Source organism: Enoplosus armatus, chromosome 7, assembly GCF_043641665.1.
Source record: "Enoplosus armatus isolate fEnoArm2 chromosome 7, fEnoArm2.hap1, whole genome shotgun sequence".
Classification (NCBI taxonomy): Eukaryota; Metazoa; Chordata; class Actinopteri; order Centrarchiformes; family Enoplosidae; genus Enoplosus; species Enoplosus armatus.
This window is the reverse complement of record NC_092186.1, coordinates 12,264,941-12,281,745: the sequence shown is the minus strand read 5'-3', so window position 1 is coordinate 12,281,745 and position 16,805 is coordinate 12,264,941. Positions and strand designations below refer to the sequence as shown.

The window sequence follows — 16,805 nt, the reverse complement described above, 5'->3', positions numbered from 1 at the left end:
GCATTTCCAACAGATAGTTTGTGAGAGAGGGCTTTATTCTGAAACTATACACAGGAAGCGCTACATTTTTATTGTCGCACGCTTGACGAGTGTTGTATTTACACCTGGGGGAGACGGAGGGGCATCCCGTCCTGCAGGAGTGTGTGGTTGAGGACTGAACGGAGGAGACTGAACCGACAACATGTCCTGTCTCCACATCAGAGGGATGTTTCTCACTCTGTGTTTGGCTCCAACTGTGAGTGATTTTTAACTTCACCTTTGTGAAAGATAAATGATTTTTTTTTGTTTTGCCACGTAGAAAACTTGAAGCTGGAAATTAACAGAGTTGTCTGAAAAACTGAACCATTGCGAGAAATATTTATGAGAGATGAGAGAGAAAAAATATGAAAGTGCACACAACTGAAACAGATATCCACATGTCACCTTGTCCTTCTGTCTGAACCTGCATTTTAGTGAACACATTGGTGAGTTGCGGTATTCAACGAGCTTTAATCAAAACAAGAAACTCTAAACACACCTGCGTGAGTGCGTAAGTGTGTGCGCGCGCCCTGCGTCCGTCCGCAGGCACCTGATATGAAGTGAAGTAATTTTCTTGACTTTAACGTGTTGCATCATAAAAGACACAGCTGGAGTGTATCAGCAAACCGATCTGAGGCCAGAAGTATTTCATCTAAGTACTGAATTAATGTGAATAAATATTCACTGGCCCCAGCTTCCATTCTGGAGTATTTACTGTTTTTCTTTCTTTACTGCCATTATAATAAACTGAATATTTTTGGGTTTTTTTATTTGGTCACCTTGCGCTCTAAACTGTGATGGACATTTTTTTAAATGTTTGGACATTTTATAGACAAAACGATAACTGGTTTGGTAACTGGTTAATTGGTCATTATTTGGGGCCCTAAAGTACTGTTATTGTCATCTGTGATCTGCTATTATTTTATCATTAACCTTGTACTCAGTAATTCACATTTTGGAGATTAGTCTGTCTGTGTGTGAGGATGATTGTAGGTTTAAGTATGTAAAAGATGGTCTGGTAATACAGGTGAGATGCAAATATGTGAGTGTGTTTAGATAGCAGTGCATTTAAATATAAAACCTGTAATATTGCAAAATGTACATATACGAAGAGGGATGCGATATAAGCAAAGGAAATGTTAGGTTAATTGAATTTAAATCCATGAAAATTTGAATGTTTTCCATTAGACTACCGCATACACAAGCAAACCAGAATATGTGTAGTGAATTCACTTGATTGAAATCAGGAAAATTAATGACGTTTGTTTGCTGATATTTCCTCTTTATTCATTGTCTACAGTGTTTGTACAATTTGTCTCAGCTAATCAACTGTGAAGAACCAAGACAGGCAACAAAGCATACACATGTATGCATATTCACATACCGACACTCTCACAACAGCTTTATAGGATTATTATTACTTGGCCACCTCGCTAATTTTCACAATGGAATAGAAATACGGGAAGCAAGCAAACAGGTGATATGATTATCAGCGTGGCGGAGAGAGAGAATGGGAACAGGGCAGACTCTCATCACTGTGTGGCTCTTCATTCTTTTCTCTTTCACTGCTCGGGACCGCTGGGAATTATAATGAACTACCAGGGTCCATAAAACACACACACACACACACACACACACTTCAAAAGGACACACAGTCACTACCAACAAGACCAATAGTAGGCTACATGACTGGTGTTGGTGAATGTTCAGATATAGTGATAATGGATTTTGCACTTTGAGCAGCATCTGAGAGAGAGAAAAAAAACCCAAAAGATGAAAATGATCTGATCATCTTTTTTGGCTGTATGGTTAAAAAACAATGAGCAATGTCCAAATCTTACTCTTGTGAACTAAACCTGATTCATCCCACAAGCGGATGGACGGTTTTAACAGTTGTGTGTTCAAAAAAATCGTTTGACATTTTGAGAAATATGGGTCATATATGAGAGAGATCAATACCACTCTCATGTTTGTATCATAAATATGAAGCTAACGTTACATCCAGCAGCCAGTTAGCTTGGCCGAGCATAAAGTCTGGCAACGACAAGTTGTTGTTTAGCCTTAAAGCCTTGATTTGTCCTTTTTATGCTTGTTTTTTAGGGATTAAATAAACAAGATATAATGTGTAAATTCGTAGGCACTAGATCTTAGCTTTGGGCAGAGCTAGGCTAACTGTATTTCCAGACTGTTTCCAGTCTTTATGCTAGGCTAAGCTAGTTGCTGGTTCCAGCTTCATATTTAACATACAGTCATGAGAGTGGTATCAATCTTCTCATCTAACTCTCAGCAAGAAAGCAAATAAGCATAGTTCCTAAAAATGTCAAACAATTCATTCAATATCTGAACTCTTCAGAGGCTGGCTGTGTTTGTGCTCTGTTTCTGATTGACGGGAACGTGTTTTATATTTTTACACTGTGCCACAGTACCGCTGCAGCAGTGTAAAAGTGCACCTCATTCGCTGTTGAAAATAGAAGGCAACATCTGCAAAGTGAGCCCAATCCAATGGCCCCTTTTTGGGTAGTTAGTGGATAATGGGCTTCACCTCTCAGAGAACATTTTTACAGCACACTGCACACTAACCTGGCAGTGTGAAGGGTCCTTTGGCTTTACATTTTGTTTCATGGCTCATATTATCCAGACTTACCTTATGCAGCCCCTCCATCTCTCTATCTCCCTATTTCTGTTTCTGTCTCTTAAATGCAGCATAGCGTTTCCCTTTATCCCATCATGCAGTTGCCACCCTGTCTTGACTCTTGCTTTGTCCCCTCGCCCCCTGCCATTCAAAGCTTTGCTCGCTTCCTCTCAACTGCACCCCATTCTTATGTAGAATAAAATCTAGCATGGATGTATACGTCTTTCTGCTTTGAATATAAATACCCTAACTCTGGCTGTGTCAATTCCATTTTAACAACACAACCGCAGTTTAGCAGAGAACAACATATGGCTATATCTGCATACATGTCCCAACTTGACTGACTTCAATTTCTCTGCAGGAGGCAAGGTAAACCCTTTTTTTTCATGTGTCCCTGCTTGCCTGCCTTTGAACAGGAAGGGCAGTAATTGCTTCGTAAATTGCACAATAACACATCTCATTAGATTATTAGCATTGCATTAGGAACAAAGAGGACTAGCTGCGATTTGCTCAGGTTGCTTCCAACACGTCCATTCCTCCTTGATGGAGGGAGAGGTGGTGTTAAGAGTTTTCCATATTTGTTCCTACTTTCTTAAAGAAAAATACTTTTTTTTTGTCTGTCCAACAACTGTCAGGAGGATTCCAATTAGTTCTCTGTATTGTGTTTATTCTGTAAGGTGCTTTTGATATAGTTACTAAAGTGTTTTGTTATTCTGCACAAACTCAAGCTCTGGCTTTTTTCTAAGAATCCTATTGTTTGTGTGTCTGTGTCTGTATCTGTATGTGTATGTGTGTGTGTGTGTGTGTGTATGTGTGTGTGTGTGTGTGATGGTGAACAAGTTGGCAGTTGAGACACAAAAGGAGGAGAAAGGGCTGCAGTGAGTGAAGAGTTTTGGTCCAAACCAGTCTCACCTATGGCTGTCTATTTTCAAATATATCCTGATGAAATTCAAGGCACCACATTATACCTGATTGGATACGCAGCATTTTGGGTTTAAATCCTTCTAAAGCTTTTGTTTGGCTTTTGATGAGAATCTTGTATTCTTGTAAGAGACATCTGTTCAACTTGATTGAATAAGGAGATTCAACATCTTATCTACATGTACGACTGACAATTAATGGGAGTGTTTATTGATGGGAGTGTGTGTTCTCTTAAAGAAGTTAATATGTTTAAATCTAAATCTGTATCCCTGTTTTTATTGTATGGAAACTCATGAATCCTCTTTACCATTGTCTTTTACTCGCTTTGATTGATGATTAAAAATGAAAATCTGTTCATTTTGGACAAATCACTTTCTGTTTGTGCACTTCCATCACTCGTTTGGCATTTGATTCTCAATTTCCAAAGCGATTTTCACCTTGCCTTTCACAGATGGTGCAACAACGCTGAAAGTCAACCCCGATAAAATTATACTGTACCCTCACTCAGTTCAAATCAACACACAACATTGTGATAATAAAAAGCTAAATCTATGCAAGGCGTACACAGTGGTGTCATTTCAGGAAATGGCTCCAGGTGGGTTTGCATGGGTGCAGATGTTGCTGTTTCCCCCCTCAGAGAAACTCTTTAATGGAAATGTTTATAACACACAACCAGCACATCCTATTGGATGACACTCAGAAAGCTGGTGAGTGGGGGAAACTGGAGATCTCCAGAGGGTGCGTTTGTGGTCCCAGAGGAATTTGGCTTCTGAAGCTTCTATTCATTAAGAGTTTGGTTGCACTTGTTTTCCCTCAGGACTTGTGAGATGGTCCAAATGAGATGGAAGTGAGCTGAATCAAGGACAGAAGTCTGTGCAATATGCCCATCAATAACAGAGAGGGCTTTATTAAGGCTGTGTCTGTGACCTCTCAGTGTTTTATTGAAAGTGCATCTTCTAAAACCAAAAGAGAGGCTCAAATAGCAGCCTCAAAATTACTCAGTGTCGGAAAAACAAAATGCAAAACATTCTACAAATTTTTGAGTAATTTTGGAAATGGAGGGACATCATGATTACATGTCTGACTATAAGTACATCCTTTTTTTCCACTTTTGTCTTGTTTTTGTCTGCTTGTGCTCTCTTCTTTTTAACACACACACACACACACACACACACATTGTGCCTTTCACTTCCTAGCTACTATAACTAGACAGTGGTGTTTTCAAGGCTCATACAGAGACTTGAACAAACAGCTTGGAAATAAATTGAAAAGAGCAACAATCTCTTCTATATATATATATATTATATATATGTTTTCTTTTTTATGGTAAATTCTGCACCAAAATGACTATATGAATGGAATAAAATTATTATGTATCTTTCCAAGTCAATAACAGCATCATTGAAGTCTAACAATAAACTTGGGGCTACAGTGATTAACATTAATGAATCTTTTCCATCACGCTAGAAAACCTCATGTGTTTCACTTGCCTAAATAATAAAAATAAAAAATCAAGGTACCATATGAAAATAGATATTATATGATGCCAAATTGTGTAGGTAAATTAAAAGGAAGCAGAAAGACAGGAAGTGGATGGACACTGTACTTCAGTAACAGTGCCATGGAAGACATTTTTATCAGGAAACACACACTGCAGCATGTTTTCAAAGCTAACAAAACAAGACCCAGCCTGCTGCTCTGACCTTTACATTCAGGACCACTTAAGATCACCAGCAGCATGAAATAAAAATAAATGACACTTGAATTTAACCCAGAGTAGTTTAGCCCATTCAAACAAGATACTCTCACTCATCACCACCAACCCTCTCAGTAACTACAGGGACATATGAATGTGAACGCACGCTCACCTCAGTTTTGACAATTCCAGCTGGCAACTGGCAGCATAACGTTGACTTTGTAGTATGAAACTTTAAAAATGTGCACTATGAGATGCTGAGAGTCTCACACCAGACTGCAAAACAGCAGTGGATGTTTTGAAGTCAGTTCTGGCCCTGTCTTGCCATTTTGACCCTTTTATTTGGCATTCCTGTCATCTGGAAACCCCTCATAACCAATGGACCCATTCTGCCAAACACAAGCATTCTATATTCATATCCATACTGTGCTTCAAAACCTTAATAAGGAATGCTTCCTTCAGGCAATGATCAGAACAGCTTTCTCTGCAGCTCTCACTGTCAACAACAACATGTATTCGTCACAATGTTCAAAAACACATTATATTCTATGCTGCATAATTTGGCTGGCATAACACAGGAATGTTTGCGCATTCTCACAAATTGGATTATTTGACTTTATAACCTCTTTATAACCTCTTTTATATAACAACTATTCACTTGCAGACTGAGTAACAGGTTTATTATCACAGTGCATACACAGTGTTGAGTTGCAGCCAAAAGGATAATTACCATCGGTGTGCACAACCTCCATCCACCCTCTTCCCACATTACCCTGCAACATCCACCTAATATCAGTCCTTCTCAGATACAAGACACTCTTTATTTGTTTTAGTCTGAGATAAATGCCAATCAAATTCAAATCCAGTTATTGTGTTTTCTTTTGACATCAGGACATGGAGGGATGAGCAGGGACAGACAAACAGAGGAATCTCTGAGCAGCAAAAACAATCATCTGTGTCCTTAGGGACAAACTCATTTAAGGAATTTTCCGAGCTCCCCTTCTGTGTGCTTTAGTGAAAGATCATTTTATTTAATGCCACCAACCGAAATAGGTGCGTTTTGCCAAAAGGTTACTACTATTTCCTGCTAAATGTAGGACATAAAGGCAAAATTAGTCACTGCCATTTAAAAATTGACATGCATTTTCTTTCATACACGTGAAATTCCTTTTTCATGTAATTACAGACCGAGTGTCCTCTGTGTCCTCTGCTTGAATGTCTGTATATATCTAATAGAGCATCCCTCCTTCTTTCCTACCTCTAGGCTTTGTCGAGCCTGCACCCTGAATGTGAGTTCATATTTCAGCTGGAGAAAGAGGAGCGTAGCTGCCTTCAGTACATTGCAGAGCTGGGCAACAGAAGCACAGAAGGTATGTTTTCCATTTTAAAATCACCCCGCAGCAGTAGCTCATATAAATTCAAGTGTGGCTGTGGTTGGGATATGAAATATACTGCAAATGTTCACACTAAGTACAAGGAGGTCTAAGCTGGGATAAATGCCTCACAGAGAATCATCAGTTGTCAGGGCAGACTCTTGATGGCGTTGCAACTGCAGAATGAAAACTGCACTGCGTGATCTATCCCTGTGATACATCTGTAGAGGAGACCATTAAGGATAGTTACATAAGGATTTATGTACAGAACCTAGCTCAAGATAAAGGCCTTGGTTGGGGATCTACAGTGCTTCCTCATTCTTGTCTTAATGCAATTTACACAGAGGGGGTGTGATACACCCCATTTACCTCTACTGTATCTCCATGGGTATATATTTAAACTGTGTGCATTTCAGGCGATGGTGTGTGACAGTACGTATAAATGTGTGTTCATGGAATCTCTCTTCTGATTAACTACCCTGATAGACTCATACTTACCTTTTTAACCTTCTTTCTCCTCCCAAACCTCCTCCGAAAAGGTTGTAGGCCATTCTGGGACGCAGTGGTCTGCTGGCCTCATGCAGTCGTAGGGGAAACGGTCCACAGAGCTTGTCCTGCGGTCTTCTCCCTCTTCAAAAACAACACAGGTGACTGGATCACATGGTGAAAGGGGGGGTGAGGAGGATGTTCAGGCTGAGATAATGATGAGAACAGCTTGTTTACCAGTGGGTCAAAATTAAGTTAAATTGCTGTTCTGATGAAAGCAAAGGGTGTTTTTGACCCTGGTGATTTCATGTTTATTTATTTATCAATTTAGTCAATCTCTTATTCATTTGTTTTTTTATGTTTTGTTAATTAGTCTCATGCCGGATCTCAGTGCCCAGTCTTGCTGGATTGTCACAGGAGACTCCTATCAAATTAGTTTTTAAATTAGCAGGTTTGAGTGTACGCAGAGAGTAAAATCAGAGAGTTTTACAAAATGATCAAAGAAGAAGTACTTTGGCATTATGTCTCTGTGAGGATGTATAACAGCGTCTAAACAAGACAACGCTGGCAGCCCTGTGAGGCTGTACTTAGGCACAGTGGTGCGTTGAGCTGAATGTTAATTTAGCGTTCATGTCACATCGGATGGATGGTAGAGATGGGAAAGATTCTCATCTTAATGATTTGTGAGCGCTCACCGTAATCTGTTAACTCAACAAGGTTGTGTGATGGCAGAGTCGGTTGTGTGAGGGTTAAAATATATCCATTAAATTTGGGTTTAATTACATGGAATGACGGTGGCTGACTTTTGCTCAGTCAAGTCAAATATCTCGGAGCATTTAGAGCTTAATTACTCCAATGTTACATGAACGTGGCATGTCAGAATGCTCATATTCTCACAATGACAATGCTAACATGATGATGTTTAGCAGGTTTAATGTTAATCATGTTCACCATCTTAGTTTAGCGTGTTAGCATGCTAACATTTGCTCATTAGCACTAAACACACTGTACAGCTGAGAAAGTTAGTTTTGCAGGTTTAGATGAAGGCTGGATGGAAAGTTAAGGGATTGCCAAAGCTATTACAATTCATCCTAAGGGGAAAATTAATGTCTGTACCAAATCTAATGGCAATCCATCCAATAGTTGCCGAGACATTTCACTTACAATCAAAGTGTCAACCTCATGGTTGCACCAGAGATAAACAAAGATGCAAGTCAGAGCAACCAACCAACATTGCCATTTCAAGAGCAGCATGGCTACAAACACCAAACATGCTATATGAATATCTCTTTTTCTTGACATGCTAGTGAATCTAATCTGAGGATTATCTCTTCATGGTTGACTTTTTGATCTCTTGACCTTTCACCTCAGGTTCAGTGAGCCGTAACTGCACGAGTGGAGGTTGGTCCAGACCATTCCCACCGCACCACATCGCCTGCAGTGTGGATGATGACATTCCCGAGGTGAGAGTTGGTCAGGTCAGCCCTGGAGCGCAGAGGTCAGGGTAAAGGAAGAGAATTAGAAGTAGGAGGAGAAGCAACAGCAACAAGGATACACCCAACAGGAAAAAAGGGGGGAAACCCCACCAACCCTCCTGTTTCAACAATCAGAAATCAATAACCAAACAAGGTAAATTAGAAAATAAAAAAGTAGCAGGTAAAAAATGTTAGTGCAATCTGTCAGACTGTAATGAAGTGAAACTGCTGCCCATGAAGCTACTTTTGTTTCTTCTGGGGCAGTTAAAGATTCGAGAATATAAACTCACTGACTCGCTGCCTCTCTCGTGCAGAAAAGAAAATCTATTCAAACATAAATGTGCCTCATGGGAAAATACTTTTGCAAGGCAGTAAGTGAATTGAATACCACCCATCAGGTAATAACTGAAATTATCTTGTTTCACAAAGAGAGAATGGTGCTGAAAAGTGTTTTTGAAGATAATTATGAGAAAACTACTTTTGGTGCTATACAGAGAATCTTTTGTCTTGAGTTAAAAAATACCTTCTGCAGCATGGGTGGAAAGTCACTGTTACTCTAATTAAGTAGCTTTTTCGTGTACTTTTTTGAGTCGATTCGGTAGTCTGCTTAGTTCAGTCATACTGCCATTAGAATCAGAATATGGAAAAAAGCTTTCATGCAGTTATGCTGCAGTCATCTCTTCAATACAGGTGAGTCTCAAGCTTGAGTATAACGTCTTTTTATACAAAATCTTCTTTCTGGTCTTGCTTTCAGACAGAGCAGTCATACTTTGCCACAGTGAAGCTGGTATACACCGTCGGCTACAGCATCTCTCTAGTGGTGCTGGCTGTTGCTGTGTTGATCCTGCTGCTCTTCAGGTAGGAACAGATTACGTTAAAATACAAACGACAGACAGACTTTTACTCCATATTCTGCACACAAACAGAAATGTAAATACGCTAGGTTGTGGTTTTATGGGGCCTAATGTAAGCGTCTTGGCCACTAGCTTGCAGGCTAATCTCGCTGGCTCTAGCTTCACATTTAGTGCACATAAGAGAGGTATCCATCTTCTCATCTAACTCTTGCAAAGAATGTAAATAAGCATGTTTTCCAAAATGTCTGACTTTCGTGTTGTGGGAAGAGCAGTAGTGCTGTTGTTTGACCTCATTTTATACCCTGAAACCCAAAATAAAAAAACAAACAAAACAGTCATGAAATCAGTTGTCATAATGTTATGATGCATGTCATTATCCCTTATGAGGTCCTGTAGTCCACTTAGCAACTGATGTCAAGGGGTTCTTCACACCCGCCCATCCAGCTCTTTGGTTCACTGGATTAAGAGATTTAGGAGCGTGTAGAAACACAAAACCTCTTAATTAATGGATTCTTTTTTTCTCTGGCCAGTTGGTGCGCAGTTTTATAAATCTATACCACAGTACCATAACTTACATCTCTTTTTGTATTCTTATTTATTGTTATGTTCCTCACATACTGTACATTTTTAATGGCTTTATTTTCATGAAAACTGATTTGGTTTTCCTTTTGCATTTTTAGTGTAACAATGTGGCGTAAAGCAGAATTTATTTTGACTACCTGGCCGACTTGTAATCTAATCAAATCACCTGGTTTTGATATTGTTTTGTGCGTCAGACACACACACTACAGGACATTAATGACGTGTATATGATTACCTGATTTTTCAACAGGAGGCTGCGTTGTGCTAGGAACTTCATTCACATCCAGCTCTTCGTCACATTTATCTTGAAAGCTGTGGCTGTGTTCATAAAGGATTCCACTCTCTTTGCAAGTGACGACACCAACCACTGCACCCTTTCCACAGTAAGATAATGACGCTGAGGACAAGAGGTTTTTGGTTGTATTAAGAAATTCCTATGGGCAGATTTACCCTGTTCTCGTACTTCTCTCTCATACTAATCCCTCCTTCTGATTCACTCTATGTCCTTCTTTGTCTTTGTTTCCAGTTTGCCTGTAAGGCTTCTGTAGTCTTCTGTCACTACTGTGTAATGGCCAATTTTTTCTGGCTCCTGGTGGAGGCGCTCTACCTCAATTCCCTGCTGCTTTCGTCCTTCTACCACAGCCGTCGATGCCTCTGGGGCTTCAGCCTGCTGGGATGGGGTGAGAGACCCTGATGTGCAGTTTACCCGACATTTGTTATGCTGAGCTGCAGAGTTTGGTTCCAATATGGGTTATATTGGATCCCACAAGTGAAATACAGTATCCTATATGAAGCTTGCTCTTACAAAAGGACTGGAAAATAAAGTATGATACTTCTTAAACAGTAGTTGGTAATAGATGCAAGGATTACAAAATTGGAGAAAGAGAAAAAGTCAGAAGAAAAAAGTTTTATCTGACCATTAGTGACTAAAATCAGCAAGTATATCAGTTATCAATGCAAATTGCCTGAAAAGTTTGGGAGTGGAAGTCCACATTGGTTTGTGTGGGCCGAGGCACCGCTGTTTATTCTGTTTATGCAGCCAGTACATTATGCACAGAATGAGTTTCTGCTTTTTTGATCTTAGATAAAATAGATATGTTTTTTATCAATATCCCTATAATTTGATGTTTAAGATTATGTTATTCTTCTTGGAGTGCACAAATACTCACACTGTGCAATTTGACAGTTTCAGGTCCATCTAACTTGCATGTGGTTTGGAACATATTTCTTTATTCTGGACAACTATTTACCTTGCGTTGCAGATAAGCTTTTTCTATCAATTCACATGCCAGGTTTCTTGATTTTTCAATCTACAAATGAGGAGTTTTGTTAATATGTAATATGAGGTTCCCCACAGTAATGCTGCCTTGTCATGAGCCATCATCCCTCTGTATTGTAAAAATGATGAGCAGATGAGCAGCTTTGCAGTTTCAAATTGTGTCATTTACTTTATGTCTCCACAGGGTCACTTACTGAAGAATTTGAAATTTTGACCTCTAATTACTTCCAAATAGCGTGTATTTTTCAATTCCAAACATAACATCAATATCATGCCATGGGGCCTAAGAGGACAATTTGAGGGCCAAACTGTGTATTTTTTAAACACTGAAACACACTGGAAGATGCATCATCCTTCAAAGTCAGATGAGTGATTGAAACCTATTGAGCTGAAGAGTTAGAGATGTATTACAGTTCTGTGTTTCAAAGTAGATTCACAGCTGTCTTTAGGGACAACAAGAGGCCATCAGCCAACATCCCCAACTTATTATTTGAATATAGCCGGAAACTCCCGTGGCTCAGTGGCATCAGCTGTAATTACCAAACAAACTGAATTAAGGTTTACACCCCTGTGGCGGTCACTAATAATGTATTAGATTATGTTTGTGGGTTGAATGTTTCTTCAAAGAATGTTCAAGTTGATTTCTTAAGAACTCATGTATGATTCAATGAAAGGGGTCACTGCCACTTAACTTGCCAACTACAATGAGTATAGAGGAATTTGCCCAAGTGGCAGTGAGGATTTATGCACTGCACATAATGTAAATGTGCAGTGCAAGAAGCCTCTAAAATATTCCATTTATTTTGAGTTCTTGCTGAACAGATTAATACAGATATTGGAAGAGCTGACACACTGATAACTGTCTAATTATGATTCAACCTACTTGACTTTTCTGCCTTTCCGCAGGTGTACCTGTGCTCTTCATCATCCTGTGGATTGGATCCAGGGTGTATTTTGAGGACACAGAGTTCGTATAAACTTCCACAACCACTTCCATCTCCACTAACACTTGATCAAACACTTTTTATATACATTTACAGCACACTGCAACACACTTAATGACCAACATTATAAGCAGAAGTACACTAAGATCTTCAACAGTTAGAGCCACAGTGTAGCACTTTCATAAAATAGCTTTATGATACACTTTATAGGTTTTGATGATGAATAAATACACCCTCAGGAGGGAAGGTGAGGGTAGATTTTTAATGTTAATTTACTTCTGTATGTGCTACTTGTTATGAGTTGATTTTTATTCTACAGTCAGTTGAACTCATTGTACATCACACCGTAGAAGAATATCCGACTAAAGCGCACCTCTCAAAATGTCTTCCCGTGTAGATGTTGGGACATCAACGAGGACTCGCCCTATTGGTGGATCATCAAGGGACCGATTGTTGTGTCTATAGCGGTAAAAGCTCCCATTGTGCTGAAACAAACAAAATGATGGGCTGTTAATTATGCTCCTAGCAGATTACAGATTGTTATGCAGATGATTTGTTTACTTTCTTTTTAGAGATGGTTTCTGAGAAATTATTTGAAAAAACCTTCTTTTGTGCACATTAGAATAGAGTGCCAGAAACTGCCCTCACACCAGTCCTAGTCAATTACACACTTGGCTGCTCATATTGTTGCCATGACATTTAATAATCAAGTTGTTGTTGAGTACCTGTCAAGGCTTTATCCCATTAAAACAACATCTTTTTCTTCATTTTGCTCTCTTGCTTTTTCTATCAACAGGTCAACTTTATGCTCTTCATGAACATAATCAGAATCCTGATACAGAAGCTCAATCCTCGACTGATCCAGTTCAATAACTCCTCGCAGTACAGGTAATCCTTTAGCTGCGAACACAGTTGTGCATGCAGTATGAGTGGCTGAACTCAGCAGCAATACAACATCTTTGACTCCAGTCATTTCTCCATTTTGAACACAGAAAGACCTGAAGAAGAAGTCCAGAAATTATTTAGCTTTCATCTTTTCCTCCCACAGTCTTTCAAATGTTCAAAGTTGTGTCTGTGTCACTTCTTTATCTTGAACTATTAAGCACATTTTCAAGTTCTTTTTCACTCTCTTTGATACTTTTTCCCTCTGATAAGTAGACACTTAAAGAAAGTGTGAAGTTGTGTGAAAACTGTTGATACACCACAGCGAGCAATGTATAATTCATTCAGTCACTACTGAACCTCAAACTAGTCAGTCTGGCCACGTCCCCCTTTCCACTTCCCATGAGGCTTATCAGAATTTCTAATTGAAATAGGCTTACTAATTGGTTGAAAGTGTTCATGGACATCATGCATATCCGGATCTTATAAAAGACATACCAAAGGTAAGTTAAGTGATGCTTGATTGCACCAGCTAGATTAATATGATCCCTTACACACACAAAAAACACGTTACCTCTGCACTCACATTTTAATATCCTCACTTTGAATCATGCACCTGCTACTACCTTTGCACTCATAAACAAAAGCCTTACACAGACTGACGCACACTCAAGTATCCTCTTGATTGGCATCTGATGATTAGCGTGTCTTCATGCGTGATGTTATTCGGGGCAGCATTCAGACAAGACATGCACTAAATGACTCCCTGAAGTGGCTTCGTCTCCTGCATCTTCTTTCTTTCCCTCTGTGCGACAGACGCCTGACTAAGTCCACCCTCCTCCTCATCCCCTTGTTTGGTACTCACTACATGTTCTTCAATTTTCTGCCCGACTACTTCAATGTTAACCTGCGCCTCTGCATCGAGCTGTGCATGGGATCCTTCCAGGTACACACTCAATATTCTGACAGCGATATATTGTACATGTTCAAATACGCGGAAAACACACACACACACTCACTCACAGGATGTAATTTCTTTAGAGTGGTGTATCTCGTAATAAGCCCTCATTGTTTGTCTGATCAGTGGACATGGGAGTCCCGTCTATCAAAATAAGTGCATGCTAATTTAGACAATATCTTGAATAGATTAATTCTTCACATTACTTCGATAATTATAGATAATTGGATTTGCTTTGCTTTTTGCACTTTTATACATACTCCCTTCAGTAATGTTGTATTTATATGTGCTAATTTACAAATGTGTTGAATAAGGTAATGACATTTCAAGTTGAAATTCTCTTTCCCCAGACAACTTATGTAGACTGAGTGTCTACAGTACACTAATTAGCACTAAACACAAAGGTGTTGATGAGCCTGATGTCATTAGTTTTTTTTTCTTGAGATGCAGTATTTGGCCATAATGGTGATGGCGCTATAGTAAAAGTCAGGGGATGAATGTGTGTACTAAATATCCTGGCAATCCATCCTATACTTGTTGAGACATTTATATCTGGATCGCAGAGCGGGACTGAACACTCACCTGACCGACACTGCCATCCCTTTTATTATCAAAGACATTTCAATTTGAGCGGCAGATTTAATACCAAATTCCTAATTTGATAAAATGATTTTAAAGCCCAACACTAGTTATATGCTTGAAAACCCTTAATAAATATGTTTTTAATTAGTGGGAAAGGGCTTAGCAATGCTGTGTTGCATGGGCAAATGGCTTCCTCCACTTTATGTCACACGTGGCACAAGCTGGTTTGCTAGCCAGCTCCCCAAATTGGATTTTGCTCCTACCCCCCCCTGTTGGTAATTTAAATTAATTAGTGTGAAATGAGTATGGAACATAATAGTAACAAAAGTGTCTAAATAACTGTAACACAGGCTTTGTGTATAAAAGAGTATGACCAATTTCATTCTGCCTGTTTTAGTGTAAAGATAAAAGGAAGGGCAGCAGAGTGTACAGCCTTCTTCTTCGGAGTATACATGGTTTACAGCAGTGTATTATTGAGATATAAATCCAAACCATTCATCACTCCACTCTTGTTTGCTGGATGTGTGAGCGAAACATAATAGATTTTCCTGACCTATTTTTTATTCTCGTTCTTCAGCCTATCAGTTCTCATTTGTGTCTGACATTTAAGCTATCTTCGCATGAGCAACCTTTTAATGATGCGGGCTTGTTCTAAATGTTAATGATTAAAACCGTCTCTGTTACAGGGCCTTCTTGTAGCAATTCTCTATTGCTTTCTCAATCAAGAGGTCAGTACAAGCCACACTCTCTCAAGCATTTACTACAATGTATTCAACAAATCACACAGATAATTTACATCGAACCTGCATACCCAGATCATATCATCACCCAGTGAGGGGTGAGTGGTTGAGAGTTGTCAGGGCTTAAAATGCCACTTACCTTCTCCTCATTACATAAGGGATGGACCCCAAGCACTTATGTAACAACCAAGACTAATGTGAGGCCAACATCCCACTGTCTGAGGGCTGCACCAGTCTGTGTTTAATACCCAGTACTCAATAACTCATGTTCATCTGTTTGGTGCTTTAGGGCCACATGGGGTATCTGAATTATTACATAGACTAATGGCTTAGTTAATTTAATCTACATCTACTGTATATCCCCTTGCAGATTAAAAACTGATTCAAAAATGTACAGCTGTGGTTTATCAATGAATATTGTTCTGATGCCTGGGGAAATGTATTATTTCTAATACTCTTCAAAAAATATAATAATACACCAAATACATAACTCAAATGACTTAATATCCAATAAAATGACTTGTCATCTCTGCAAGGGGAACGAATGATTGAATTTAGTGTTCAGGTTTGGGATGTTTTGGTTCTGTTTTTGAAGTTTAAAGGAATGGTTGAACATTTTGGTGAATACACTCTTCGTTTTCTTGCAGAGAGTAGATTGATTCATTAAATATGAGGCTACAGTTAGCAGCCGGTTAGCTTAGCTTGGTGTAAAGACTTGAAACAGTGGTAAACAACCAGTCTGTCCAAAGGTACTAAAATCCACTTACCAGCATCTTTAAAGCTCTCCAATCAAAAACAACGACTATCTCTTGGCCACGAGCAGTTGCCAGGCAACCAGCGTACACTCCTGGCTAAGAAATAGTCCAGCACATAACCCCTCGTAAAACAGCAAGTCATTGTAACACTTTTTGTGCAAATTAAAACGAGATATATGTTCCCTTTGAACAGAGCCAGGTTAGCTGTTTCCCCCAGACTTTGTGCTAAGCTATGCTATGCTGGCTGTAGCCTTATATTGAAACCAATATATTATATAAACCAACAATTTAAACACATATGAGTTGTAACAGCATCATCTGCATTGTTTTTTATATCTATGTGTGTGTGTGTGTGTGTGTGTGTGTGTGTGTGTGTGTGTGTGTGTGTGTGTGTGTTTGACAGGTCCAGAAAGAGGTCCACATGCAGTGGCTGAGGTGGCAGGAGCGGAGCTATGGCGTGGTGCCTCCTGCTGCAAAGGGCAGCCAGATGGACACACCCTTCTAGTGGTGTCCTGACATGCCATCACCCTCCTCCTGTAGGTCTTCTGCTAACTGAATGTTCACAGAGGACTGCTTCCGTGCACGTCATCGTCTCTAATGGGCTGTACAGTATGCGCCGGTGGTTGTT

The 16,805-nt window shown here is 39.5% G+C and overlaps 1 protein-coding gene across 1 annotated transcript; it reads left to right on the top strand.

Annotated features, from left to right (window-relative positions):
• Nucleotides 1–160: 160 nt before the first annotated feature.
• ghrhrl (growth hormone releasing hormone receptor, like) lies at nt 161–16,682 on the top strand. The gene is made up of 13 exons (XM_070909199.1): nt 161–235; nt 6,532–6,637; nt 7,180–7,287; nt 8,498–8,589; nt 9,356–9,459; nt 10,288–10,420; nt 10,564–10,717; nt 12,223–12,283; nt 12,658–12,727; nt 13,057–13,148; nt 13,959–14,088; nt 15,369–15,410; nt 16,581–16,682. Exons 1-13 carry the CDS (start codon nt 182–184, stop codon nt 16,680–16,682), a joined length of 1,248 nt encoding a protein of 415 aa, XP_070765300.1. The 5' UTR covers nt 161–181.
• The last annotated feature ends 123 nt before the right edge of the window (nt 16,683–16,805 follow it).